Source organism: Schistocerca serialis, chromosome 11 (assembly GCF_023864345.2).
Source record: "Schistocerca serialis cubense isolate TAMUIC-IGC-003099 chromosome 11, iqSchSeri2.2, whole genome shotgun sequence".
NCBI lineage: Eukaryota > Metazoa > Arthropoda > Insecta > Orthoptera > Acrididae > Schistocerca > Schistocerca serialis.
Genome location: NC_064648.1, coordinates 174,322,374 through 174,349,029, shown reverse-complemented (window position 1 = coordinate 174,349,029; position 26,656 = coordinate 174,322,374). Strand labels below are relative to the sequence as shown.

At 41.5% G+C, this 26,656-nt stretch overlaps 1 protein-coding gene across 1 annotated transcript in view; it reads left to right on the top strand.

Annotated features, from left to right (window-relative positions):
- Positions 1 to 26,656, top strand: part of LOC126426758 (uncharacterized) — a 441,752-nt gene that overhangs the window by 225,042 nt on the left and 190,054 nt on the right. Inside the window, exons 10-14 of the mRNA XM_050088747.1 lie at positions 307 to 440; positions 6,594 to 6,677; positions 9,791 to 9,956; positions 18,593 to 18,739; positions 25,623 to 25,868. Coding sequence (XP_049944704.1) covers positions 307 to 440; positions 6,594 to 6,677; positions 9,791 to 9,956; positions 18,593 to 18,739; positions 25,623 to 25,868 — 777 coding nt within the window. The remainder of the gene's footprint in view (positions 1 to 306; positions 441 to 6,593; positions 6,678 to 9,790; positions 9,957 to 18,592; positions 18,740 to 25,622; positions 25,869 to 26,656) is intronic.

Here is a 26,656-nt window from a genome sequence, read left to right as displayed (position 1 = left end):
TCTTGTGGTAGCTTATTGAAAATGGATGCGGCAGAATACTGCACTCCTTTCTGCACAAGAGTCATTTATATACACCCTGTAGTATCTATTGTTGCCTGTGTTGCAAACCAATTTGAAGCAGTAGCATAAAAACTGTTGCGTAATAAATATTTATAGTAGTAATAAGACAGTATCAGGTGTTGTATGTTCCATTTATTTTATTGTATTGCCATTATTTGTTGTGTTTTGCAGGAGCTGTAAATTTCACGGCTGTGTGCAAATTAAATAAGTAAAGATAAGTAAGAGCAGTTGGTGCACGTGCCTTAGGTTCGAGCAGCAGAGCACCCGCAACAGGCACATGGGTCGGGCACACAGGAGCGAGATGATCTGCTCCAGGTTGAAGCGGGAGAAGCCAGAGGATGACCCGGACGACGTGGCCGTCGCAGTCGAGTCTGACAACAGTGAGTCTCTCTCCTGTGCTTCCTCTCCATTTTTGTTTTGTCGCTTTTGTTATCGACCCTATAGGCCAGTTTGCTGTGGCTGTCCATTCTTGTCTTTCACTCCTTTATCCTCTTCATTTCAGCGGAACTGATATCTTGTAAATCGTGGATGATCTGCCCTTGCAGCTCTTTCCCTGTTCCATTCCTTTGTCTGCATTTTCCACCAACAGCTTGTGTGCTAATACATGCTCCATGATTGCCTATTTTTGTCATTGTATTTTTATTACACTACTTCTCTTGTTTACTTATTGCAGGATGTTTTCATTTCTTCCTGATGGACAGCCTCCCACAGCACAACATTCCAAAGAACTGCAATTTTTTTTTCTTTTCTGCCCCCCTCATTATCCATATTTCACACCTGAACACAGTTGTTCTCCAAACATAGCTCTTCATGTGATGAGTCACATTTTCGGAGCTCGGCTGAGTAACAGTGTAATTCAGAGTGTTCAACCGATTTATCGTTTCCATTTTATGTGCAAAACTTTTGACAGCCCACAAATTTGTCTGCTTTTGGTGCTTTTAGTTGTTCTGTTATGTGTACTCACTTTCTGGACTCCAGAGTTTGACTCCCAACACCCTCTATGCCCTTTTATTCTGTTTTGTTGTCCAGGTTCACATTGTCTTGGCTAACCCCAAATTCTCTGAGTTTCTCCGTCTAGTGGATGTGAAGACCAGCGAGATCTCTATGAATTGAGTGTCCCACACCGAGCCTCGAGTGAAATAGTGCAGTGGTAAGCTCACTGGACATTCGGGAGGATGCCGGTTCGTATCTCTGTCTGCCCGTCCAGATTTAGGTTTTCTGTGGCTTCCCTAAATTTCACCAGGCAAATGATGGGATAGTTCCTGTGAAGGCAAAGCCTATTTCTTTACCTTTCCTTCCCTGACCTGGACTTGTGCTCTGTCTCTAATTATCTCATCTAATCTTCCTTCCCTCCTTAATGAGCCGTGTCAAAATTGAAACCTCTGTCCCAATTTATTTGGTGCCAAAGACTCTGATCCACACAGCTCGAACACTTCCAGACGGGGAGAATCTTGCCGTAGAATTCTGACAATTAGAGTCTTCGAAAGGGTCGGGTGCTCGAATTGTCAAAATTGAGAATGGTTGAGAAAGTGGTTTAGTCTGAGATAGAGACAGGGACAGAAGACAAGAATTGCTTACCTACTTTATTCTGGCTCAATACCCAGCAAGTTTGACAGACTCCTTCCCTTGTAAATGTGGTACCCACTGAAATTTCACTGCAGATTAAAACTGTGTCCTGTACTTGTGCTCGAACTCATAATCTTTGCCTTTCACAGACAAGTGCTTTACAGACTGAGCCACCCGAGTGTGACTCGTGAGCCGTCCTCACAGCTTTACTCCTGGTAGTGCCTCATCTCCTACCTTCCAAACTTCACAGACTAGTACGTGCCTGGGATATGTTCCAGAATGAAATTTTCACTCTGCAAGGGTGTGTGCACTGATAAACTTTTTGGCAGACTAAAACTGTGCAAGACTGAGACTCGAACTCAGGACCAGTGGATTTCAAGGGCAAGTGCTCTACCTATCGAACTACCAAAGCGCAACTCACAACCTGTCCTCATAGATTTATTTCCACCAGTGTCTTCTCTCTATCTTACCCACACTACAGCTAAGCTGTGTCTCCGCAATATCCGTTCTTCCAGAAGTGCTAGTCATGCATTCTTCCAGGAGTGCAAGTCATGCGAGCTTCGTAGGAGAGCTTCTGTGACGTTGCAAAGGCAGGAGGAGAGGTACTGGCTTCATTAAGCTGTGAGGATAGGTTGTGAGTTACATTCAGATAACTCAGTCGGTAGAGGACCTACCTGCGAAAAGCGAAGATCCTGTGTTCGAGTCTCGGGTTGGCACACAGTTTTAATCTGCCAGGAAGCTTCGTATCAGCACACACTCTGCTGCAGAGAGACTATTTCGGTGTATTTCACTCCCTTCAGCAAAAATAAAAAGCCGTCTTTGTAGTACTAAAGACAATCTACATCTTGGAGGCTGGGTGTGCACTATATTTGTAGCGAATCTGGCATGTTTTACTGTTGGAACAGCCAAGGAGCAATGTGCAGAACGTAGGAGCACTCAACTAAAACAGCCGAGAACTGCATAGAATGTAATCGTGAAACGAAATACGATGAGACCAGTATTGTCGAGCAGACACATACAGGGCAGCGCAATTAAGAAGTGTCTCAAAATAAAGATGTATACAAACTTAATAAACTGAGCTGGAGGTTTCAATTTAAATGAGGCTTAGTGTTCAATTTATTAAGAGCTTGCCGGACTTCATATCCCCCATAGCTGGGCAACAACGAGAGAATTTGTCTGTTGCGTGGAATATCATTGTTAGCTCTGAAAAACCAAAGAAAATTAAAGGGCATAATGGGCATCAGGAGTCGAACTCACACTTAGTTATGAAGTCGATGACTGGACCAGTTGTGGAAATATTGTGCATAAAATAAAAACAGATAACTAGGCTGAACACCCAGAAGCACACCAGTAATTAACTTTTCGTGAATTCATTTCATTTCTTGGTCTTAAGGTTATTATTTCTTCAGTGTTAGCATCTCTTACTTTTTATAGAATGCCACTGTGCCATCTTGCAAACAATGCTACAGCATCTTTCTCGTATTTTCCTTCTCTGTTATTTCTGTATCTGAGGTGGCAAAATTCATCCACCTCTTCAAGATCCTGTTGTCAAAGTTTAGTATACAACCATCTGCGTGCCTGTCTGCTCTGTTAGCTTAGCCTTATTTATGTCCTCGTGCATATTGTAACAGACTGTGACAGACAACTCCCAAATTGAGATAATTTTTCTTTCTGCTCATTTTATTCCATTCCACACTATCAGACACCTTTCCAAATCTGTGAATTTAGGTTCTATCTTGTTTTGTTCAGATTTGCACTGCTGTGCTAAAATTACTTCTGGAGTGTCCCTACTTCTCCTGTCAGCAAAGTTTTCCACTCCTGTTAGTAAAATTGCTATCTTCTAAGTTATCTTCATTGTTCTATCAATTCTATTCTTCAGTAAAGTACTCTTGAGGGTAATTGTTTTCTTTTTTTTTTTTTTTTTTTTATGCGACCAATGATAGACAGATTTTTGCACTCTTCCTTTGTCTAGAATTGCAATAACTGTTTCGGTTTTTAGAGAATGCTTAGTTGTAGTATGACACTGTTAACATATTTCTGTCACTGTCTGTAGAAATTACGGTCATGTTGCAATTCCCCTAACAGTCGGCACTCGAAGAATCTTCGAGTGTGGCTTTTCGGATTGTTATTTCATGAAACAGTGTGCTATTCCCGAGCAGCGACGGCACGAAGTCGGGTGCTCACAATTTTAGCTCTTTGGAGGGCCGCTACGTGGATGTCCCAGCTTCCACAAAGTGATACTTTACTTGTAAAATGTATCACAGGTATGATGAGTTCCCACACATTAGTTATTGCAGTGTGCTTCTTAAATGCAAAAGTTTGTCATGAGATGGGTTACAGTTTGACCAGTGAAGAAAATCCCGAGGCTGCTCAAAGAATCTGGGTGCAAAATTGATGGGGATGGTTTTAAAACTGGTGTCAGTGTTTCTAAAATGGCCAGTAATCTGCTCTTCTCCTTTATCTTATAAGCAGGGGCCATACACAAATGTCGAAAAAGTATATGACTTCAGGGGGAGTGCAACAGTCATTGGGGCCCGACTGGAACGTGTTAAAAAGAACCGTACTCCCCACCAGTAAAGTCATCTCTGAGGAATAGAAACACTCCAGTTGCTAATTCCACTGAACAACATACCCAAAATTTAATGCTGTGGGAAACTGTGATTTTCTTCTTCTTCCTCTGCTTATTTTGCCCAAATACAGTATATAAAATAGTCTAATTCCTTCCATTGTGGTCTGTGTTTCTTAATTCTGTTGATTGGTGTTTGGATAGTACTTTTGGTAGCATGTCATTATACGTCCTCCTAATGGTGCAATGTTTCCAGTTTCTCCTTATTTTTGTACCTCTTCATTTAGAGACATTAGCCCTAATCCTTCTCTAATTTTTCTATTTTTCTTTTGTTATGGCTTGTGTTTTCAGCTACACATGTGAGAAACTTGATTTACTACACTCTGGACTCTTGGTATATTCTTAATTTTATTGTTGCCCAACTGTGCGATATTGTTTTGTAAAATATTAACTATTTTTATGTCCTCATTTTCTCTTCTAAGATTTTTTCACTGTCTTATGCTAAAAATAAGTTTCATCTTCATGTGGTATACATTAAGCCACATGACTAAAGAAATATCCATTTAATGCAAAATTAAAGGTACTTTTATTTTTCCTGTAGAATGACACCCCTTTGTTTTGCTATCTGATATCTACAGTTTATATATTTATTTCTTATTCAGTAAATATGCCTTTGTTGCCATACTGTTTTGGACATCAACTGTTGCGAAACACACTGGGGGCAGTGTGTAAGCTTAATCCGCAACAGGATATCTAATACATCTATAGTCTTGTTTCTGGTTTTTCCCTATTTTGATAGTCAATTTACCTTAATTGGTATGTCCCTCTGTGAGATATTAATAATTTTATTGCACTAGCATTGTAGCAGATTGATGATGTGGAACATTATATGAAAGATTTTATCAAAAATATAATGTGCAGCTAGAAGATGAGATGTCCAAAAATTTATTCATACCTAGGTGTACACCACAGCCTTATTACAAGAAAGCCATAGTAGCTGATATCCTACCCTAGCATTGTTGAATACAAGAATTTGCTCAATCTCTCAAAGACCTGGTCACAGACATGATTTTAAACCTTCACCTTCTTTCCTTTTTTTCCCCCCTGTTAACACACAGTTGTCTTTCATTGTGTTAGGCATTCCCATATGTAAATGATGACAAACTGCAATTCTAGGAGGGTTGTAATGCTAGAGTGAGATCTGAGAGAATCGCGATTCAAAAATTAGTCTTTTGGTCCCAATTACAATTGTCAGTTGTTTCCATAACACTTCTAGCAAATGTTGGAGTAGTTATTTCATGTAGCCTGTATGAAATTTCTCCTCTACCGTCGTCGTGAGATTACACCAGTGGTGTCCGTGTGTGATCAGTAGGTGGTCTGTGTGACATTACTTATCACATGAGATTTTGCAAAAACAGACATAATGTCTGATGGGATAGCAGCAATCGGTGATTGTATAATATTACTTATAATCCATCTTGATTGCAAATTTTTTTTTATTCATATGACCGGTTTCGGTTCATTCAGAACCATCTTCAGATCTGATATTTCAGTTACAGGAGTAACCCGTCCAAATCCAGCAACTTTCACGTGCTGCGTCACATCGAAACCGGTCATATGAATAAAAAAATTGTGCAATCAAGACAGATTATAAGTAACATTGTATTACATGAGAAGCTGACTAGCACGTCTTTGTACTTGCCTATTGCTGTCTCCTTTTTATTGTGTGTGTTAGACACTATATAACTTAACTACAATCAATTAGTAGCTGCAAATACTTCCTTGTCTTTCTCTGTTAGTATCAGACCTCATCTGGTTATCTGGTTCCTCTACCACTTGTGCAATAAGCTATTGTTCTACTCATAACATGGCCATGGTGAGTTAAGGTATCCAAAAGTGTTTCTCTCTCTCTTCTCTTCCCTCCCAAATCATTTTGTGATGTGAGAGTAGAGAGATTTTCGAAATTGGTTTGAGATTGCCTGTGTCGTGACATGTACCTACTAATGTCTGGTTCATTTGAATCGTTGAATAGGAAAAGAGGTCATGTTCGAGATAAATCACAAAAAACGTTTTACTACGCTATGGGTTTAGGCACATAGTCACACGGCAGTTGGCCATGGGGGTGAAACAAAACACACCATTATAACGTACTTTAGCCGTCGACTGTGGCCAGTAATTGAGTTTGAATGTACTAGAGATGACGACCCTTTTCAAACCTGATGATGATAATAAGGCAACTATCATTACATTTGCAGTGGAAGGATTGTGTTATGTAATTTGGAAAGAAGTGGATGTGACCCCTTTTCCGATTCATCGATTCAATTACTCGTACCAGTTGAACAAAAAATTTTGACAGACGTACTTTACTGACGACACAGCTAAATTTGAAACCATCTCGCAGGTTGGCGTGAACCGAACAACACCATTTGGATGCCCGGCGTGCCGGCCGGAGACACGGGAGCTGATGGCGATTTCCTCTGCCCAGGTGCGTGTTCACGTGTCAGTTTGTTTCGAATATAACTTCTAACTGCACTTTTCTTCCTGGTGTAAGCATTGTTATATAAGTAACTAAATTATGAATCTGAAGTTTCAGTTGCACAAAAATGATAATGTAAATAACTGTGCAGAAGGGTATCTTATATAAAATCAGAAAAATATACAGAAAATGATAAGATGTCCTCCTGCATGATTGGTTTGTGTTTTGTTTTTCCCTTCACCCACACATGGCTGTAGCAACATTTCTGGAAACTCTTATCTGTAGAATATATTGCAATGAGGGGTGATCTCTTTGTTCTCCCCCCCAAGTGTTGCTCAGTATTGATACTACAACCAGTCACCTTACAGTACTTTCCTTAAAACCACTTACATTCTTCCAGTAGCCACCTTTTTGTACTGCAGCAGGCTTATTCTCAGACAGTGGGTTATTAGAGGACTTTGATTTATAGCAGGTACAGCTAACCTCTTAAAATTGCAGTAGTAGTGAAAACATTTGGAATGTATGTGAATTCTGTCGTAGAATCGTGGACACACCCTGACGGCACGGAACAATTTTGCGGGCTTCCTCGATGTGTCGGTGAAGTGTTTCTGTATCTGGGTTGTCTACTTCAGAAACCAGTTGTATATTGTGACCCCAGAGATGAAAATCTAATGGGCAGGGGTAGGTACAATATGCAGGCCGTGGAACTTGCCCTCCTCAAGCTATCCACCTGTTGTGGTGGATACCGGTGCACCTCGAACGTGACAAATCTAAACAAGTCTCCACGACACCACATCGCCATTTAGAATACAGTGCGTCAAAGCCCTTTATGAATGAGCACAACACTGTGCCATCTAGGATACAATAGATGCAGTGAGTCAAAATCTTCTTTTAATGAATGCATTGAAGTTGTTTGGTTGAATCTGGAAAGGTGTCGAATGTAACTTTTCAGTAATAATTTAAAAAACAAAGGATTTTTGGTCACATGTTTGTATGAACTAACGGCTCAATCTCCTGACGTACAATCCTCGGTACAGTGTGGAAGTTCTCTGTGGGAGTATACATTTAATTATCTGTGAAGGGTTCGATCAGTTAGAGTCTGTGACGATTTTGCAAGTTGTTTTACTTCTGGATGTGGGGATAGGCTTATAGTACAGCGAAATCTGTGTTCTGATGTGCTTGATCTCTTGCGCAGTTACTTTCTGGTTGCCATTAGCACTCAACAGTAAAGAGTGTAAAATTTCAATCATGTTCTGACCCTGAATTGCCATAAAAAAATTGGGGAATGTGTGACACCTATCATGTTTTTGTGTTGTTTTATGTACATGATTTGTAAACATCCACTATATTATGTTCTTGTATGGTTAATTTTGTGGGTGTAGTATTAAGGAAAATTTAGCTGAAATAAACTTCATCTAAAATAAGTCAGCTATAGTAACATCACTTGCTCATAATATTTAATTTTGTTCAAAAATAAATACTGGGTGATGAGGCAAAACAAGCACTGTATCATTGTAAGAGGTACCCAGGCAAATTTACCCCATTTCACTACTACCGGCGCCACATAGTCATAACTTGTCTCTGCTTAATATACAAAGGAATGCACCGTAATCTGAGAGTGAAATTAGAAATTAAAATAACTTTTCCAAACTTCACCAGTATATGCTCAAGTATATATTACTATAATAGAAGGAAACATTCCACGTGGGAAAAATTATATATTATATATATTATATATATTTAAATTATATATTATCTTTAAATATGTCTGCTTGTGTCTGTATGTGTGGATGGATATGTGCGTGTGTGCTAGTGTATACCTGTCCTTTTTTCCCCCTAAGGTAAGTCTTTCCGCTCCCGGGATTGGAATGACTCCTTACCCTCGCCCTTAAAACCCACTTCCTTTCGTCTTCCCCTCTCCTTCCCTCTTTCCTGATGAGGCAACAGTTTGTTGCAAAAGCTTGAATTTTGTGTGTATGTTTGTGTGTCTATCGACCTGCCAGCGCTTTTGTTCGGTAAGTCACCTCATCTTTGTTTTTATATACAAGTATATATTACTGTTGACATTGAAAAGTTACAGAATGATCAAATGAATAAGTTAGAGCACAACATTCTTAGGGGTTATTTTACTCATCGTATCGGGCAATCTGTCACTGCATAAGTACTGGAGACAGTTACTGTAAAATTTCAACTACAGAAAAGTTAAAATTAAAAATCGTTTTGTATCACGTTATTTTAAATACATTTATTATACTTTCAAAACAGAGTTAAAGCATTATTACAAAGGCAAACAATACTTACAATACAAGTAGAGCAGCTACATGCTCACCGCTCAAAAACTTAAAACCAGACTGTCTCCCTATGCCAACATGGCAGCCCCTATTTATAATTTCTTAACAATCCCAAACAATCCTCGGATTTGTTTAAAGTCAATTTTTGATTAATTAACAATTAAAATTTACATGTAAAACTGAAAATACATATCTAAACGTACGTCTGCTCAGAACAGTAAGTACACTACGATATTAGTACGTGTCTGTTATTTCATTTGAGAATAAACTCTCAAATAAGGAATTACAATAATACGTTTATATTTTCTATTAATTACCAGAGACTCCCTTCACAGGAATTATTCCCTTTATTTACAGAGCTTCTACACTTTGAACTGAAATAGATTAAACAGCTGTTTTCCCAGTTATAAGTTTTTCTAGGCGAGTTACATATTTTGTTTGCATGTGCGATCCTGAATTAGACTGGGAAATGTTCATTTTAAATAGACCTTAATGGACTGTTCCGTTTCAGACAACATATATGATCTTTAGAATAAAGTAAATGACACTAAATAATGAAACTAGAAAGGTAAAAATGTGACAAAATATGCAGTTCTTTGACATAATTTGCAAATGGATGTCACAATTAAAAGTTAAAAGTCTCAACTTGATCAGAGCATTATGTTGGTTAAGGTTGCCATTTTTTTAAAAAAATTGAAGCTGCTAAATATTTGACTCAGAAAGATAAAAACTGGAAATAAAAACAGTTGAAATTAAGGAATAATTACTAGCACATTATAAACTTAAGTTACATTTTGTTCTCCACTGCAACGTGCCCGCTTCTGTACGCAGAGACGAAGCCTCCGGCAGTGGGGTCTCCGGCCTCGGAGTACCCCCTCGGATCCGGCGGCTGGCCGGAGACGAACGGCACGGGAGCGGTAGGCGCCGGCAGGGGCTCGCCGGGGTCCGCTGCGCCCTCGGCTTCGGCAGCGCACGTCACTGAGTGGCAACCGGCCAGGTGAGACCGAGTCTTGCGGCATTATTTGAGGCCTCGAGCCTGCTGTCCCGTGTAAAGGTGGGGAAGGGTTGCGGGAGTTGTCGAATGGAATGAACGGTGTGAAGGTGCGCCTGCCCGATACCTTATTTGTGTTCAACTTTGCGCACGTACGTAAATTTTCAACAGTGCAACTCTGCGTGCGCATTTGAGCGTGCGTAATTTCCTGGAAATGGAGGCCGCGTGTGAACTGCATCGCTGCCTGCCTTCAGTCGGATTCTTTGCGCTTTTTGGCAGATGACAGCTAGCTGAGGTCTGTGTGCGTTTGATTGTGTAGTGTGTAGATGTTATGCTGTGAACTGAATTATGCACAGTAATGTGTGTTGACTCCAAAGGAAGCCCGCTTAAGTTTATAGATGATTAAAGACAGAGAAGAAAGTCATACAGAGTGCCCCTTCTGGAGATTATTTGAGTAAAAATTCGAGATCTGTTGTCTTGAGTGTCAAGTATTATTAAAAGGTCTCCGATTGTGTTTTTGTAAAGAATAAGATACTGTAAATTTAGAAGTAGAAAAACTGAGAAGAATATGCCAAAAATTTATGAAAACTGTAAGCCATGCTATCACGGCTTAAAAGTACAACAGGGGAACCTGACATTTGAACAAAAGAAGTGATGGGGCATGTTTAGCTCCTCAGAAAATGACTAAAATTGAAATGAAGTTCATTGATGATGCAAAAAATACAAAATTGAAAAATACAACCCCCAATTCTAGTCGATTCTGGCATCTATGAAATTTCAAATTTTTCTATTCTGAGGATGTTAATCAATGTATCATCTTTGATGATAAAAGTTGTAATATTTCTCAGTGTCAGGAATAATCACTGAAATACTTTTTCATTTGAGGAGTAAATAGTTCCAACTGGTAAATAAATCGCCATTTAGTAGCTAACAAAATTTAATTGCCAGCGTTATCGCTGTAGTTTTCTGAGCAGAAAATCTAAAAATCTTGCTGTGATCTACTTTGAAATGTGCAGACAAAACTTTGTCATCGCCTCATATCTCTCGCAGCCCTGTGACTTAAATACTTCTTTAGCTATATTCGCTTTTGCATTTTCTATTTCTGTCACCTGTTCATCACAATAAACACAACACACCCTCCCAAGCATATTGCTTCCACGATGAGGCAACACAAGAACGCCCATGTGTACTTGCTTTCTTTCCACAGGGCATATCCTTTATATTCCTGTGAGTCTGCTATTGCACACGACAAGAGAGGCATCATGTGGACATACCTGAACATGCACAATGTATGGACTGAGAGTAAACCAAAGAAAGGCGAAGGAATTGTTTGGGGGTGGGGGGAAGCATGAGATTAGTGACAACTTTAATATGAGACTTGGGGGACTATAAAGTAGATGGATGCACTAAGGAGAAAATGAGAAATTTAGTATCAAAGGCAATCACGGAGGTTTAAACTAGGGCCCGTGTGTTTGTGTGTGGAAACTGAAATGTTTCAATTTCAAATATGCTATTACAATAGGATACTGAAGTAAACCAGTATGATAAAATTAGAAGTGAGTAGGTACTCCATGATATGAGACGAATTTTGCAAAATGTTAACTAGCAGAAGGGAGAGGGTAATAGGACATGTTAAGACATCAGTGAATGACTTCCACGGTACTAGAAGGAGCCGTAGAAGGCAAAAACTGTACGTCGAGACAGAGATTGGAATATGTACAATGAATGATTGAGGATGTTGGCTACAAGTGTTGCTCTGAAATGAAAAGATTGGCACAGGAGAGGAAAAGCATAGTGTGCCTCATCAAATGCGGCAGAAGAATGACTGCCCAAAATAAGAGCTGAAAATGTTGAGAAAAACAACCTCTCTGTATTTGACAAGGTAACAGTGAATTGGGGCATTGATGGATAATGGTTGGAAACTGCTTAATGCATGTTGTTTTAAGTCATTGAATGTGTCTTGTAGGTGTAAGTCTTTGAAAGGAAAATTTATGAAGAACATATTGTGGAACTGTAAATTAGAGTAGCAGATGTGAGAAGCCCTGGCGAGGAGGATTGTAGGGATGTGAGGTCTCTCCCTTCTTCACAATAACTTGTTCGATATACGAGAGTCGGTAAAAAATTATCCAGTGTAGCAATACCTTTTATTGCAATACCAAAGGACATGTACAGTAATGTTATTTGTCAGTGGTCACCTCTCAGTTTTCAACATACTCGGTCTGCTGCTGCACGAGCTTCCCGATGCCCTCAGAAAAGGCGGTTTTCGGCCGAGCAGCGAGCCACACTCGCACCGCGTCCTTCACTTCTTAGTCTGTGGTGAGTTGACGGCCCCTTAATGACTCTCTGAGTGGACCAAACAAGGGGTGAGGTAAAGAATATGCGGATGCTGAGCTGTTCGATGAAACTTTGAGTTTCTGGAGTGTTTCAAGCAGTGTGAGCAGTGGTACACGGACGGGCATTGTCGTGCGTCGACACGACACCTTTCGACGGTATTCCTCGGGCTGTGCTTCGAATTGCAGGCTTTAGCGTGTAAGCGAGCATCTCACTGTAACCCGCACTGTTTATTGTTGTGCATCTCTCCTGATAATGACCAGTACTGGGCCTTGTGTGTCCCAAAAATGGTAAGCATTAGTTTTCCTGCAGATGGTGGGTTTTGAACTTTTTCCTGCTTGGCAGTTGTAGATTTTTTCTATTCCGTGCTCTGCCGTTTACGCTCTGGCTCGTAATGACGGATCCACGTTTTGTCACCAGTGGTGATTCGTTTAAGAAGCCATTACGTGCATTACCGTTGTGATCCAAATGTATTTGGCAGGTGTTCGAGCGTGTTCGTTCGTGCAGCTCTGCGAGTTGTTTTGGGTCCTGTTTTGCACGGACTTGAATGATTTCGTATGCAAAACTGTGACCGATTTGCAGGCAGATTGCCACTTTGTCAGTAGTTGCTCGTACCAGAACGTGTCACGTGTGCACTCGGTGTCGTTCGTGGCTGTGTACGGTCGCCTGGCGTAACAATTGTGTGAACAATTTTGCAATCCAATCGTAGACACTCTGTTGTGGCGAGACACTGTTCCCAAGTTGTGCCAAAACTCTTTGACGGATTGCGTCCCCCGATGCACTTTCTGACCACAGAAACGTGATCACAGCTCGTTGTTCCTGTTTGGTGCAAACTTGTAGTTCAGCACACGTGGTTTATCAACTACAGAAGGAGGACAAATAGTGGAATTAGGAAAAAAGCATGCATATCAGGACCATAACAGCATAGCAGTAAAATAAGAGGACAGAGGTCAGTCTGAACAATGCAAGAAGAGTTATGCAGACAATTTTTGTCTTATCCACATACAAATTAGAATTCGCAGAATGCAAGCATCCTTGCCATATGCAATTCCTGTCTTTGTTTAAATCTTCATATTGGGCACTTGCTGTTCCTCATCTGGTTTACTGGAAGATGTTTGTTTTACAGAACAAACCATAATTTTCCTATATTAACATTTTCAAGTGTGTTATTGTATCCAATTGAAATTCTCTTTAACACTCTGGATTTTATTATTTAGAATGTCCACATTAGTTATTTTTATTTGTGTGCGACTTTCCTCTAAAAAGGGCAGTTTGCACTTCTAGAGAGACGCTTTCTGTTGTTTTCCTCAATCTCAGGATTAGAATTTTTGACAGCACTGTCTGCAGCAGCAAAATACCTCTTTAATTTTCCTTTCCTCCCTTTTTCAGTGAGTGCAAGAAAGGATAGTGTCTGTTCCTCTGATACTCTGTACGAGGTGCATTCGAGTTCTAAGGCCTCCGATTTTTTTTCTGATTACCTACTCACCCGAAATCGATGAAACTGGCGTTACTTCTCGACGTAATCACCCTGCAGACGTACACATTTTTCACAACACTGATGCCACGATTCCATGGCAGCGGCGAAGGCTTCTTTAGGAGTCTGTTTTGACCACTGAGGCAATAGCAGCACGGCTGGTGAATGTGCGGCCACGGAGAGTGTCTTTCATTGTTGGAAAAAGCCAAAAGTCACTAGAAGCCAGGTCAGGTGAGTAGGGAGCATGACGAATCACTTCAAAGTTGTTATCACGAAGAAACTGTTGAGTAACGTTAGCTCGATGTACAGGTGTGTTGTCTCGGTGAAACAGCACACGCGCAGCCCTTCCCGGATGTTTTTGTTGCAGTGCGGGAAGGAATTTGTTCTTCAGTAGGATGCACCTGTTACCGTAGTGCCCTTTGGAACGCAATGGGTAACGATTACGCCCACGCTGTCCCAGAACGTGGACACCGTCATTTTTTCAGCACTGGCGGTTACCCGAAATTTTTTTGGTGGCAGTGAATCTGTGTGCTTCCATTGAGCTGACTGGCGCTTTGTTTCTGGATTGAAAAATGGCATCCACGTCTCATCCACTGTCACAACCGACGTAAAGAAAGGCCCATTCATCCTGTCGTTGCGCGTCAACATTGCTCGGCAACATGCCACAGGGGCAGCCGTGTGGTTGTCCGTCAGCATTCGTGGCACCCACCTGGATGACACTTTTCGCATTTTCAGGTCGTCATGCAGGATTGTGTGCACAGAACCCACAGAAATGCCAACTCTGGAGGCGATCTGTTCGATAGTCATTCAGCGATCCCCCAAAACAATTCTCTCCACTTTCTCGATCGTGTCGTCAGACCGGCTTGTGCGAGCCCGAGGTTGTTTCGGTTTGTTGTCACACGATGTTCTGCCTTCATTAAACTGTCGCACCCACGAACGCACTTTCGACACATCCGTAACTCCGTCACCACACGTCTCCTTCAACTGCCAATGAATTTCAATTGGTTTCACACCACGCAAATTCAGAAAACGAATGATTGCACGCTGTTCAAGTAAGGAAAACGTCGCCATTTTAAGTATTTAAAACAGTTCTCATTTTGGCCGCTGGCGGTAAAATTCCATCTGCCGTACGGTGCTGCCATCTCTGGGACGTATTGACATTGAATGCGGCCTCATTTTAAAACAATGTGCGTATATCTATCTCTTTCCAGTCAGGAGAAAAAAAATCGGAGGCCTTAGAACTTGAATGCACCTCGTATTTGTCAAATAGTCAGTGTGCTTTCAGGTATTCAGCCGAGTTGTCGATTTCTGTTTTCTGCACCATATTTTGATGCCTGACACAGCCGTCCTCTACCGGTATGTCGAGTTGCATTATCGAGCATTCTCCCTGTGTGGTGTTTAACCAGACTGTCCAGTACTGTAAGTATTGTGCTCCTGTCTGTAGCATGGTGTGCCTCCCGGACCCTGCTATGCTCTTTGATACCCTGTGAAATGCGCATTCTCTCAGCATTTCATAGCTCTTATCTAGTCATCATTGTGTTCTGTGTAACTTGGCTCAACACCCGCAAGCACGCCATTAATGAGCCACTGAGAAAACTCTACACACAATTCTGGCACACTGCACCAGTACAAACATCTGTTGATTAACACTTACAGTGCTGTTGTACTTTGTAGTTGCCGTCACCTGCGGACTAGGTAAAATCAGTGTTTTTCTGTAATTTCTTACTGCTGTACAGCTCACTGTTGTTGGAATTCCAAAACGTTTTTATGTTTATTGGACTTTTTACGTTAAGTACTCAATTTTGGGGTCAATAATTTAAAATTTGAAGGCGCTAATGAAATTTCAAGTCAGTGATATTTATTACCAGAAAAAAGTTGAAAAAGAATTTCAGTACTGTTATATACAATGAAACACGTTGTTATCCTCTAAAAAATATTTACGAAACACTTGAAATAAGGAAAAATAACAATAAGCATAAGTTCAGTACACAATTTAGTGTTCATAGTGGACTATGATGTGATAAACTTTGAAGCAGGGGCAGATACACAACCCAACATTACATTCGGTGCACTCATATGAGGTGTCCTTTCTTCCAGCCTTTCCATTTGAACAGGAGCATAATTCATAATATAAAATTCTGGGACGCTAACAAAAAAAACCATTTGCAGCAACAAAATCTGAAACAAATCTTGACTTACTGCTATTTTCAGATGACGTATAATCCGAATTGTCATCAGACAGCCCTATTTGACGATCTGAAAACTCATCAAGGACTTCATAAATCATTTGCTCCAAACGTTTATCCTATATCGAAACGAAAATCGACATGAAAACACTCAAAACGAATGAAACTGAGAGGATGCCAATGCCAAATAATGCCTATGAAATAAGCTACAATAACAAAACCTATCGTAAACAGAAAGTATTCTGCTGAGTTCGCTGCTGCCATCTAGCATTTGCGGTTGAAACTACGAAGCCTGCAGACCACTCGGACTTCGCAGGAGTCAAAAATACATGTTTGAGGCCATAGAGGAACATTGTAACTGACGAGACATAATATTACATCGGCCACACCATTCTGTTTCCTTCTGAAGACATAATATTACATTGGCCGCACGCAAAGTGTTAAAATTTTTCAGCAATCTGAAGAAATTTTCTTTTCACTCAGTTTTATGTCAGTTAATGTGACATGACAGCTGTTTTTATTGCATCAAAGTATTCAGAAGGGAAGTATACTGAGAAGTAAATGTAAGAACATTCATAAATTTTGAGTAGAGCTGCATATGGATGAGTGTGACAGAAGTAACAATATTATGAGAAGGAAAGTTGCTACTCACCATATAGCGGAGATGCTGAGACGCAGATCGGCATAACAAAATGACTCCCGCAATTAAAGATTTCAGCCATTAAGGCCTTCTTCAGCAATACACGCACACGCAAACACACACACACACACGCAAACACACACACACACACACACACACACACACATACACACGACTGCAGTCTCAGGCAACACCAGCGCATGATGGAAGTTGCGACTGGATGGCCTGATCAGAGACGTCCTGATTTCAGTTGGTAAGATCTGATGGTGAGGTTCAAATGTGGCGCAGACCCCATGAAGCCGTGGATCCAAGTTGTCAACAAGGCACCGTGCAAGGTGGGCAGGGAATGTGCTGGGTCCTGTGGTCCAACTGTACCGACCATTGACTGAAAATGGTTATGTTCAGCTACTCGGATATCATTTGCAACCATTCATGTATTTCGTGTCGTGATGACGCTCACCTGCTTTGTTTCTTTATTTGTTGTCCTTGGTGTCGACATACTGGCTGAAAAACTACGGGATGTCTACTATCAACTGTCTACTGTAAATGACGTAGCCGACAGTTGCACAGTTGCATTTCAGTCTTTTACTTTCACTGTTTACAACCCCACAGTCACACAGTCATACGGCTTGTGGACTATTGTTTAACTTTCGATAAGCCTCATTAATAGGTTGCAGGCGAACATCCACATACTGCTACAATAGTTTCCTGTTGAACATCTACGAGCAGTAAAAACGTAACCAAAAAGTCCACAGTTCTTGAAGAATAATCAAGTGCATATGGAGCAGTCACTGTCGTTGGTTTGTACACACGGCCTAATTGTTTAACACTTATTTCACAGTTACATTGAAGCATTGTTGTCATTCTAGCCAGCACAGGTTTCTCATCTGAAATTTGGCTGTGAACTGACTTTCTCGTGACCATAAATCGGGCCCTTATATATCCTCACAATAATGGGGGCCGAAACTACACATTCTTCGAAGTTAATTTTACAGAAATTACAATTAAAACTTAACTCTTTAAATTAACTGAATACATTGAAAAATTCCGTCTTTTTAACAGTTTCTTCTACCATGAGGGTTAAGCTGAATTATTTGTTTAAGTCATGAAATTAACAAATATAGTTATGCAAACAATACTTTTGACAAAACTGTTAATTACTTTGAAATTAATTAAGGGCTGGTTTTGCTAACATGTTTTCAGATAGAGACAAATAGATACTTTAAGATTACTATTAGTTGTTACTCCAAATGCTTATGAGTAGTACAGAATTTATGTTTGTTTATACATCAACAACTGAATTTAAGTTACGAAACGATTACCTATTTCACCCTATAACAAAAGATACGAACTAGGCATAGTCGGAATAAATTAGAAAATCAGTTACATACCTAAAACTAAGCACAAAATTAGGTCTGGTGTTATATTCTTTAAAACTGAGGGCCAACATTTCTCTTTTATGAAAATGCAGATTAAAACTTACTTATGTTAATGGTAATTAGTTCAAAAATGAAAAAATGACTTTTAAGGAGGCAGATGGCAAAACAAGAGGGGAAGTAAAAATATCCCAGCTCGCTTCGTCACAGTGTTTCCAAAAAGCGATGAGCCACGTCACCGTGCCACAACTGTTTGCACTGGTTTGAGTAACATTCTGCACAGTTCAAATGGATGATTTGGCTACCCAAATTCCTGACATTAATCCCATCAGAAATGTACGGGACATAATCAAGAGATCAGTTGCTCAACATAATCCCGCACCGGCAACATTTCGAAATTACAGACTGTCGTAAAGGCAGCACACATAAGTATTTCTGTAAGGGCTTCCGACGACTTGTCGAGTTCGTGCCACGTCGTGTTGCTGCACTGTGTCGGGGGGAAAAAGGCGGGCGACACGATATTAGGAGATATCCCGTGACGTCTGTCACTTCATTGTATTCCGACAGGTCTAGTGTACTACACGGCGAATTATGCCGTCGCGACTGGCTCCAGTGTCGGTCTTGCCGTGTTGCAGCACGACGACAGCAGGCTCTGCCACGTCGACGGAACAGCTGGGCCGCAGTGACCGGTCGGCGGGGCTGAAAACGCAGATTTCGACGGCTCTCGGAGGCCTCCTGGACCGAGCCCTCAACAACCGGCTGGAGAGGGGACTCAGCCCGGGGTAGGTAGAACAGTGCATCATTCTGTGTGTTCACACTTCTCTGGTGCGTGCACAACCAGCTGTGTGGTTCGCATCTTGTAAATTTCTTACAGTAGATGTGTAATGTGTGTTACCTATTGGATAAGTACATGCTTCAAAATTGTCTAAGGAAGAAACTATTTTTCTCTTAATGAAAAATCTTACAAGGGAAAATCCCCATCGCACCGCCCTCAGATTTAGTTATAAGCTGGCACAGTGGATAGGCCTTGAAAAGTTGAACACAGATCAATCGAGAAAACAGGAAGAAGTTGTGTGGAACTATGAAAAAAATAAGCAAAATATACAAACTGAGTAGTCCACGCGCAAGATATGCAATATCGAGGATAGTGCGAACACAGGAGCGCCGCAGTCCCCTGGTTAGCGTGAGCAGCTGCGGAACGAGAGGTCCTCGGTTCAAGTCTTGCCTCGACCGAAAAGTTAAATTTTTTTATTTTTAGACAATTATTATCTGTCCGTCCGTCCGTCCGATGCGAGGTAACTGCGCCGTAGTATGGGGATGCTACACCTAAACAAACATCGAATAACACGACGTCAGTCGACTACAGCGCACGGAAGAGAGAGTATTCCTACTAACGAGACTCCCTGGCTGGCAGTTGACTGTTCGCTACTTTGAACGAGAGTGCATTAAATACGTGAGATGTATTCCGTGGGCAATATGAATCCAGCAAAACACAGACACTAAACTTATTACAGTGAACAGAGACGTCAATGAACGAACGGACAGATCATAACTTTGCGAAAATAAACTTCTCACTCGAGGGAAGACTTGAACCGAGGAACTCTCGTTCTGCAGCTGCTCACGCTAACCACGGGACCACAGCGCTCCGTAGCTCACGCTCTCCTTGATGTTGCCTGTCTTGTGCATGGACTACTCAGTCTGTATATTTTGCTTATTTTTTCATAGTTCCACACAACTTCTTCCGGTTTTCTTGACCGATTTGTGTTCAGTTTTTCAAGGCCCATCCACTGTGCCAACTTATAACTAAATCTGAAGGGGGTGCGATGGGCGGGTTCCCTTGTTAGAAGATTATTTAATGTACGTTTGTTGTTGTGATCTCCGGCCCTAAGACTTGTTTGATGCAGCTCTCCATGCTACTCTATCCTGTGCAATCCTCTTCATCTCCGAGTACCTACTGCAACCTACATCCTTCTGAGTCTGCTTAGTGTATTCATCTCTTGGTCTCCCTCACGATTTTTAGGCCCCCCCCCCCACCCCGCTCCCCCCCCCCCCACCACTTTCCTACAGTACTATATACTATATTATCGATCCCTTGACATCTCGAAATGTGTCCTATCGACCTATCCCTTCTTTTGGTCAAGTTGTGCCACAAATTTCTTTTTTCCCCAATTCTGTTTAGTATCTCCTCTTTAGTTATGTGATCTACCCATCTAATCTTCAGCATTCTTCTGTAACACCACGTTTCAAAGGCTTCTATTTTCTTCTTGTCTAAACGGTTTATCATCCATGTTTCACTTCCATAAAGGGCTATACTCCATATAAGTACTTTGTAATACTTAAATCTATATTCAGTGTTAAAAAATTTTTCTTCAGAAATGCGTTTCTTACCATTGGCACTCTACATTTTAGATTCTCTCCACTTCAGCCACAATCAGTTATTTTGCTCCCCTAATAGCAAAACTCCTTCACTACTTTAAGTGTCTCATTTCCTAATCTAATTCCCTCAGCATCACCCGACTTAATTCGACTACATTCCATTATCCTCGTTTTGCTTTTATTGATGTTCATCTTACTGTCTCCTTTCAAGACACTGTCCATTCCGTTCAACTGCTCTTCCAAGTCCTTTGCTGTCTCTGACAGAATTACAATGTCATCGATAAACCTCAAAGCTTTTCTTTCTTCTCTCTGGACTTTAATTCCTATTCCAAATTTTTCTTTTGTTTCATTTACTGCTTGCTCGATGTACAGATTGAATAACATCAGGGATAGCCTACAACCCTGTCTCACTCCCTTCTCAACCACTGCTTGCCTGTTGTGCCCGCTGACTCTTATAACTGCCATCTGGTTTCTGTACAAATTGTAAATAGCCTTTCGCTCCCTGTATTTTACCCCTGCCACCTTCAGAATTTGAAAGAGAGTATTCCAGTCAACATTGTGAAAAGCTTTCTGTAAGTCCACAAACACTATAAACTTAGGTTTGCCTTTCCTTAACCTACCTTCTATGAGAAGTTGTAGGGTCAGTATTGCCTTGCATATTCCAACATCTCTGAAATCCAAACTGATTTTCCCATGGATCAGCTTGCATAAGTTTTTACATTTTTCTGTAAGGAATTCATGGTAGTATTTTTCAGCTTTGACATATTAAATTAATAGTTTGGCAATATTCACATCTGCAAGCACCAGCATTTTAGAATTGGGATTATATTCTTCTTCAAGTCTGAGGGTATTTCACCTGTCTCGTACATCTAGCACACAAGATGGAAGAGTTTTGTCAGGGCTGGCTCTCCCAAGGCTCTCAGTAGTTCTGACCGAATGTTGCCTATTGCTGGAGCCTTGTTTCGACTCAGGTCTTTCCGTGCTCTGTTAAATTTTTCTCGCAGTACGATACCTCCCATCTCGTCTTCATCTTTGTCATTCTCCCTTTTTATAATATTGCTTTCAAGTTCATCTTTCTTGTATAGATCCTCTGTATACTCCTTCCACTTTTCAGCTTACCCTTCTTTGCTTGTGGCTTGTTTTCCATCTGAGTTCTTGATATTCATACAGTTGTTTCTCTTTTCCCCAAAGGTCTCTTTAATTTTCGTGTAGACATTATCTATCTTTCCCCCAGTGATACATGCTTCTAAATACTTACTTGTGCCCTCTAGCTATTCCTGCTTAACCATTTTGCACTTCCTGTCGATCTCATTTTTTAGACGTTTGTATTCCCTTTCGCCTACTTCATTTGTATTTTATATTTTCTCCTTTTATCAGTTAAATTCATTATCTTCTGTGTTATCCAAGGGTTTCCTATTGGCCTTGTCTTTTTACCTATCTCATCCTCTGTTGCTTTCACTGTTTCGTCTCTCAAAGCTACCCATTCATCTTCTATTGTATTGTTGCATTGCTTTTGACTGTTCTTGTCCAAGGTGCCTAATGCTCCCTCTGAAATTGTCGACAACAACTGGTTCTTTCAACTTAAACATTTTAAACCATTTTTCAGAATAAATAATACAGTGTGAAAATTGTAAAGTAAGAAATGGCTCTGAGCACTATGGGACTCAACATCTTAGATCATAAGTCCCCTTGTAAAGTAACGGTTGTAGAATTGTGAAGTTCATAAAACCTTATCGCTATCAATTATCAGTACTTTTTTGACATCTAAAAGTGATGGCACTTCCTCTCGAGTTATGTACAGCTCGGCACCTCGCGTTGATGAAAACATATTGGAGAGCTCATTCTGAGAAATGTTCTGCCAGTGATATATGAGTGGAGCCTGCAGCTGAATTGGACACTGGAGGTTGTCAACATCCTCCAAAACTTTTACTTTGAAGGTTACACCAACAAGGTCTTTTTTTCTGTAAGTCATTATTCCTTCCAACAGCAAAGTTCCTTTGAATTGGTGGATTTCCTGTATCTTCCTAAACCTTTCTGTGTCAACTCGGTCACCTCCTGACGAACACTCTTCTCGAATATGACTGCAAACCAAAGTACGGTTCACCTGTAAAGAGGGCTTGTCACAATTGGTCCATTGTCCAATTTTGATGTTGTTAGCACCCGAAAACACAACGTGCATGATTTCCATAACAAATAGCTGGAAACATTAAAGGTGGATGAATACGAAGGCCTCTTTCGTGCAGTTTATTTCTATTAAATTTGGACTGAAATTATTATGTTATATACATTTTGCAGGGCATTTCTTCATATTCTGACAACTGAAATTGTCTGCAGTCTGCATTCTCAGGCAACTGAAACCACACTGCGAGCAGCAGCACCAGTGCATGATGGGAGTGGTGACTGTGTGGGGGTAAGGAGGAGGCTGGGGTGGGGAGGGGGAGGGATAGTATGGTGGGGGTGGCTGCCAGTGAAGTGCCTCAGGTTAGACGGACTGTCCAGGAAGGATTGGGGGGGGGGGGGGGGGAGGAGGAAGTGGCCGAAAAGGAGAGAAATAAAATGACTGAATGTGATGCTGGAATGAGGGCTGTGTAGTGCTGGAATGGGAACAGGAAAGGAGCTGGATGGGTAAGGACGGTGACTAACGAAGGTTGAAGCCAGGAGGGTTACGGGAATGTAGGATGTATTGCAAGGAAAGTTCCCACCTGCACACTTCAGAAAACTGGTGTTGATGGATAGGATCCAGATGGCACAGGCTGTGAAGCAGTCATTAAAATGAAGGATGTCATTTTTGGCAGAGTGTTCAGCAACTGGGTCTTGGTCATAATTTGTCAGTGCCCATTCGTGTGGACAGACAGCTTGTTGGTTGTCGTGCCTACATAGAATGCAGCACAGTGGTTGCAGCTTAGCTTGTAGGTCACATGGCTGGTTTCACAGGTAGCCCTGCCTTTGATGGGATAGTTGATGTTAGTGACCAGACTGGAGTAGGTGGTGGTGGTGGTGGTGGTGGTGGTGGTGCTGGTGGTGGTGGTGGGAGGATGTATGGGACAAATCTTGCATCGAGGCCCGTTACAGGGCTATGAGCCATGAGGTAAGGTGTTCGGAGCAGAGGTTGTGTAAGGGTGGAAGAGTATATTGTGTAGGGTTGGTGGCTGAGGGAAAACCACTGTGGGAGGGTGGGAGAAGGATAGTTGACAGGACATTCCTCATTTCAGTGCATGACGAGAGGTAATCGAAACCCTGGCAGAGAATGTAATTCAGTTGTTCCAGTCCTGGACAGTACTAAGTTACGAGGGGAATGCTCCTCATTGGCCGGACTCTGGGACTTCGGGAGGTGGTAGGAGACTGAAAAGATAAGGCATGAGAGACTTGTTTTTGTACAATGTTGGGAGGATAATTACGGTCATTGAAGGCTTCAGTGAGACCTTCGGTATATTTAGAGAGGGACTGCTCGTCACTGCAGATGCGACGACCATGGGTGGGTAGGCTGTACAGAATGGACTTGTTGTTATGGAATGGGTGGCAGCTGTCAAAGTGGAGGTACTGCTGGTGGTTGGTAGGTTCGATATGGACGGAGGTACTGATGTAGCCATCTCGGAGGTGGAGGCAACATCGAGGAAGGTGGCTTGTTGGGTTGAGTAGGACCAGGTGAAGCAAATGGGGGAGAAGTTGTTGAGGTTCTGGAGGAATGTGGACAGCGGTCCTCACCCTTGATCCAGATCGCAAAGATGTCATCAGTGAATCTGAACCAGCTGAGGGGTTTAGGATTCTGGGTTTCTAGGAAGGACTCCTCTATATGGCCCTTGAATAGGTTGGTGCTATGTGGGTCCACTAGCCAAGTTTTAATTATTTCAAGCACATCGGATTTTTAGTTCAGGATTGCTGTACGTCGTAATGTTTGGTACGCATCTGCGATCGATAGGTGTGGTGTGAGTATTAACGAAAAAAATGTTTCATCCGTAGCTAGAGAGAGGAGTTGTTTACACACGTGTTGGCCATTTTGCATTAATAACGACACTTCTCTCTGTACAATATGATCCTATTGTGCTGTGAGAATTACTTAAATTTTTAGTAAAACTGTGTTGATTATTGTCAACATTAGCATATTTGTAACTATTTTCTGTAGCTTTGGACGAAGCGTTTTGTCGATGGAAATAATGTGTCACATGTAGTAATGTGAATATTAGTGACCCTGACTTAATGTAAAAGTTGCTGAAGACAAAGTGGTTCTCATAAGTTCAATAACTATATATCAATCCTTGCAGTTTTGAGAATTATCCTTGCAGCTTTCTTTCTACTTTCCTTCTTCTGGATAAGTGCACCAACTCCCACTTTTAATGATATACGCCTAAGCGTCAGCAGATCCCCTCGATATCCCTGTTCATTAGCGAGCTGCTTCCCAGATTTGAGATGGCTTATCAGCCTCAGATTGAATCCGTCTTGTGGACTGACAATGAGGTGTGGTGTACTGGTAAGTCTGGATGTGGTTTTATAGACAGTTTGCGACATCTGACTAGGTGAATGCCAGCCTGGTACCCGTGCCCTGCCTCAGCTGTACAATTTTTCAGAAACATTTTGAAAATTTTTTCACACTTTGACACAGGATAACAAATTCACGTAGGCACATGGGGTACATCATTGCCAAATACAGATTAACATGACGTCATTGTGAAGGTATGTGATAAGGCCAGAAAAAATATGATGATTTGTTGACATCAACAGAACATTTAAGTGAAAGCTTCTTTGGCTCTTAACAATTCTAGGGATCAGAATATTTGAGTAGCAATAAAAATTGTTTTGGTAGCATGTAACACACAATCAAAATCACTACTAAAATAGTCAATTGCCGTAACTGTTTCCTTGCACTGACAATTGGTGGTCTTGCCAGCCCGCAACCAAATTATTTTTGCCAGTCTAACCTAGACCTCGAGTTTCATTATAGATCACTTTGTCACCACAGTACTACTTTTTCCAGACTGTCAGCCTGGCGTCACAACACATTTGTCAAGTTGTACTGTGTGGGACTGGTTTGACAAGAAATTGAAATTAACACAGCAGCATTTGACGAATATGAAAATGTTGTTTTAGTACTGGAATGTGCCAGCATTCGTGACAAATGGTTTACAGTTGAATGATTAAGATTAAATGAGAATCATTATCAATGACTGTGCTGTAAAATTTGGTATTTTATGAACGGGATGTAGATATATTTGTACATTTCGTGTAAGTGTAAACTGTGGTAGAGAGCTGTCAGTGGAGTCGCAATTGCAGTGCCTTTACCCACCTCCCCAGCCTCAACCGACAGACGCCGAGCCAGCTGCAGGAGCAGACGACGCACCGCCCCGCGCCCACCTCCGCGTCGGGAGGGTCGTCGACGGGCCGGTGGCGACGTGTGTACAACACGGAGCTGGCGAAAAAAGTGCGACAGCAGCTGATGCCGATATCTTCCCGCAAGTTTCCGGTCCGACGGCGTGCAGCTGTGGGCGCTGCCGGCAACTCGGACTCTCACCGCTACGCCTGCTTATACTGCGAGAGCCGGTGAGTGGCCGGGCCGCTAGTCGTTCGTCTCACTTGGGATACCTAGGTATTGTGTGCATCTGGAGGTAGTCAAAACTGCCCCTGAACGTAGGAATTTTGCTGTAAGGATGCTGTGATTGCAGGTTTTTTGTTTGATTTTTTACCTCCATTTATCTTTGTATGTGTATTGCACTGAACATACGAGGTGTGATCAAAATATAATGGAAATTTTTTAATTTTGTGGGCTTTATACATCCGATTTACAAACTTTTTCCATCTTGAATGAGATTTTCACTCTGCAGCAGAGTGTGCACTGATATGAAACTTCCTGGCAGATTAAAACTGTGTAGCAGACTGAGACTCGAACTCGGGACCTTTGCCTTTGCCTTTGCCTTTGCATTTTCGCAGGAGAGCTTCTGTTAAGTTTGGAAAGTAGGAGACGAGGTACTGGCAGAAGTAAAGCTGAGAGTACGGGGCATGAGTTGTGCTTGGGTAGCTCAGTTGGTAGAGCACTTGCCTGCGAAAGGCAAAGGTCCCGAGTTCGAGTCTCGGTCCGGCACACAGTTTTAATCTGCCAGGAAGTTTTTTCCATCTTGTTGCTTCACATGGTCCTGATGTATGTTTACGTTTTCAGCTATTTCAAATATTTAGTGTAAAGTTGACAGCCAGAAAGATTATACATGTTTTCAAGTGCCAGGCAAGTTTGTAATTTAAAAAAAGACGGATCAAAGAATGTGCATTAAATTTTGCTTGAAAAATAGAAGAAAACACAGCACTGCATTCAAAATGTTGACTGGGGCTTTTGGCGA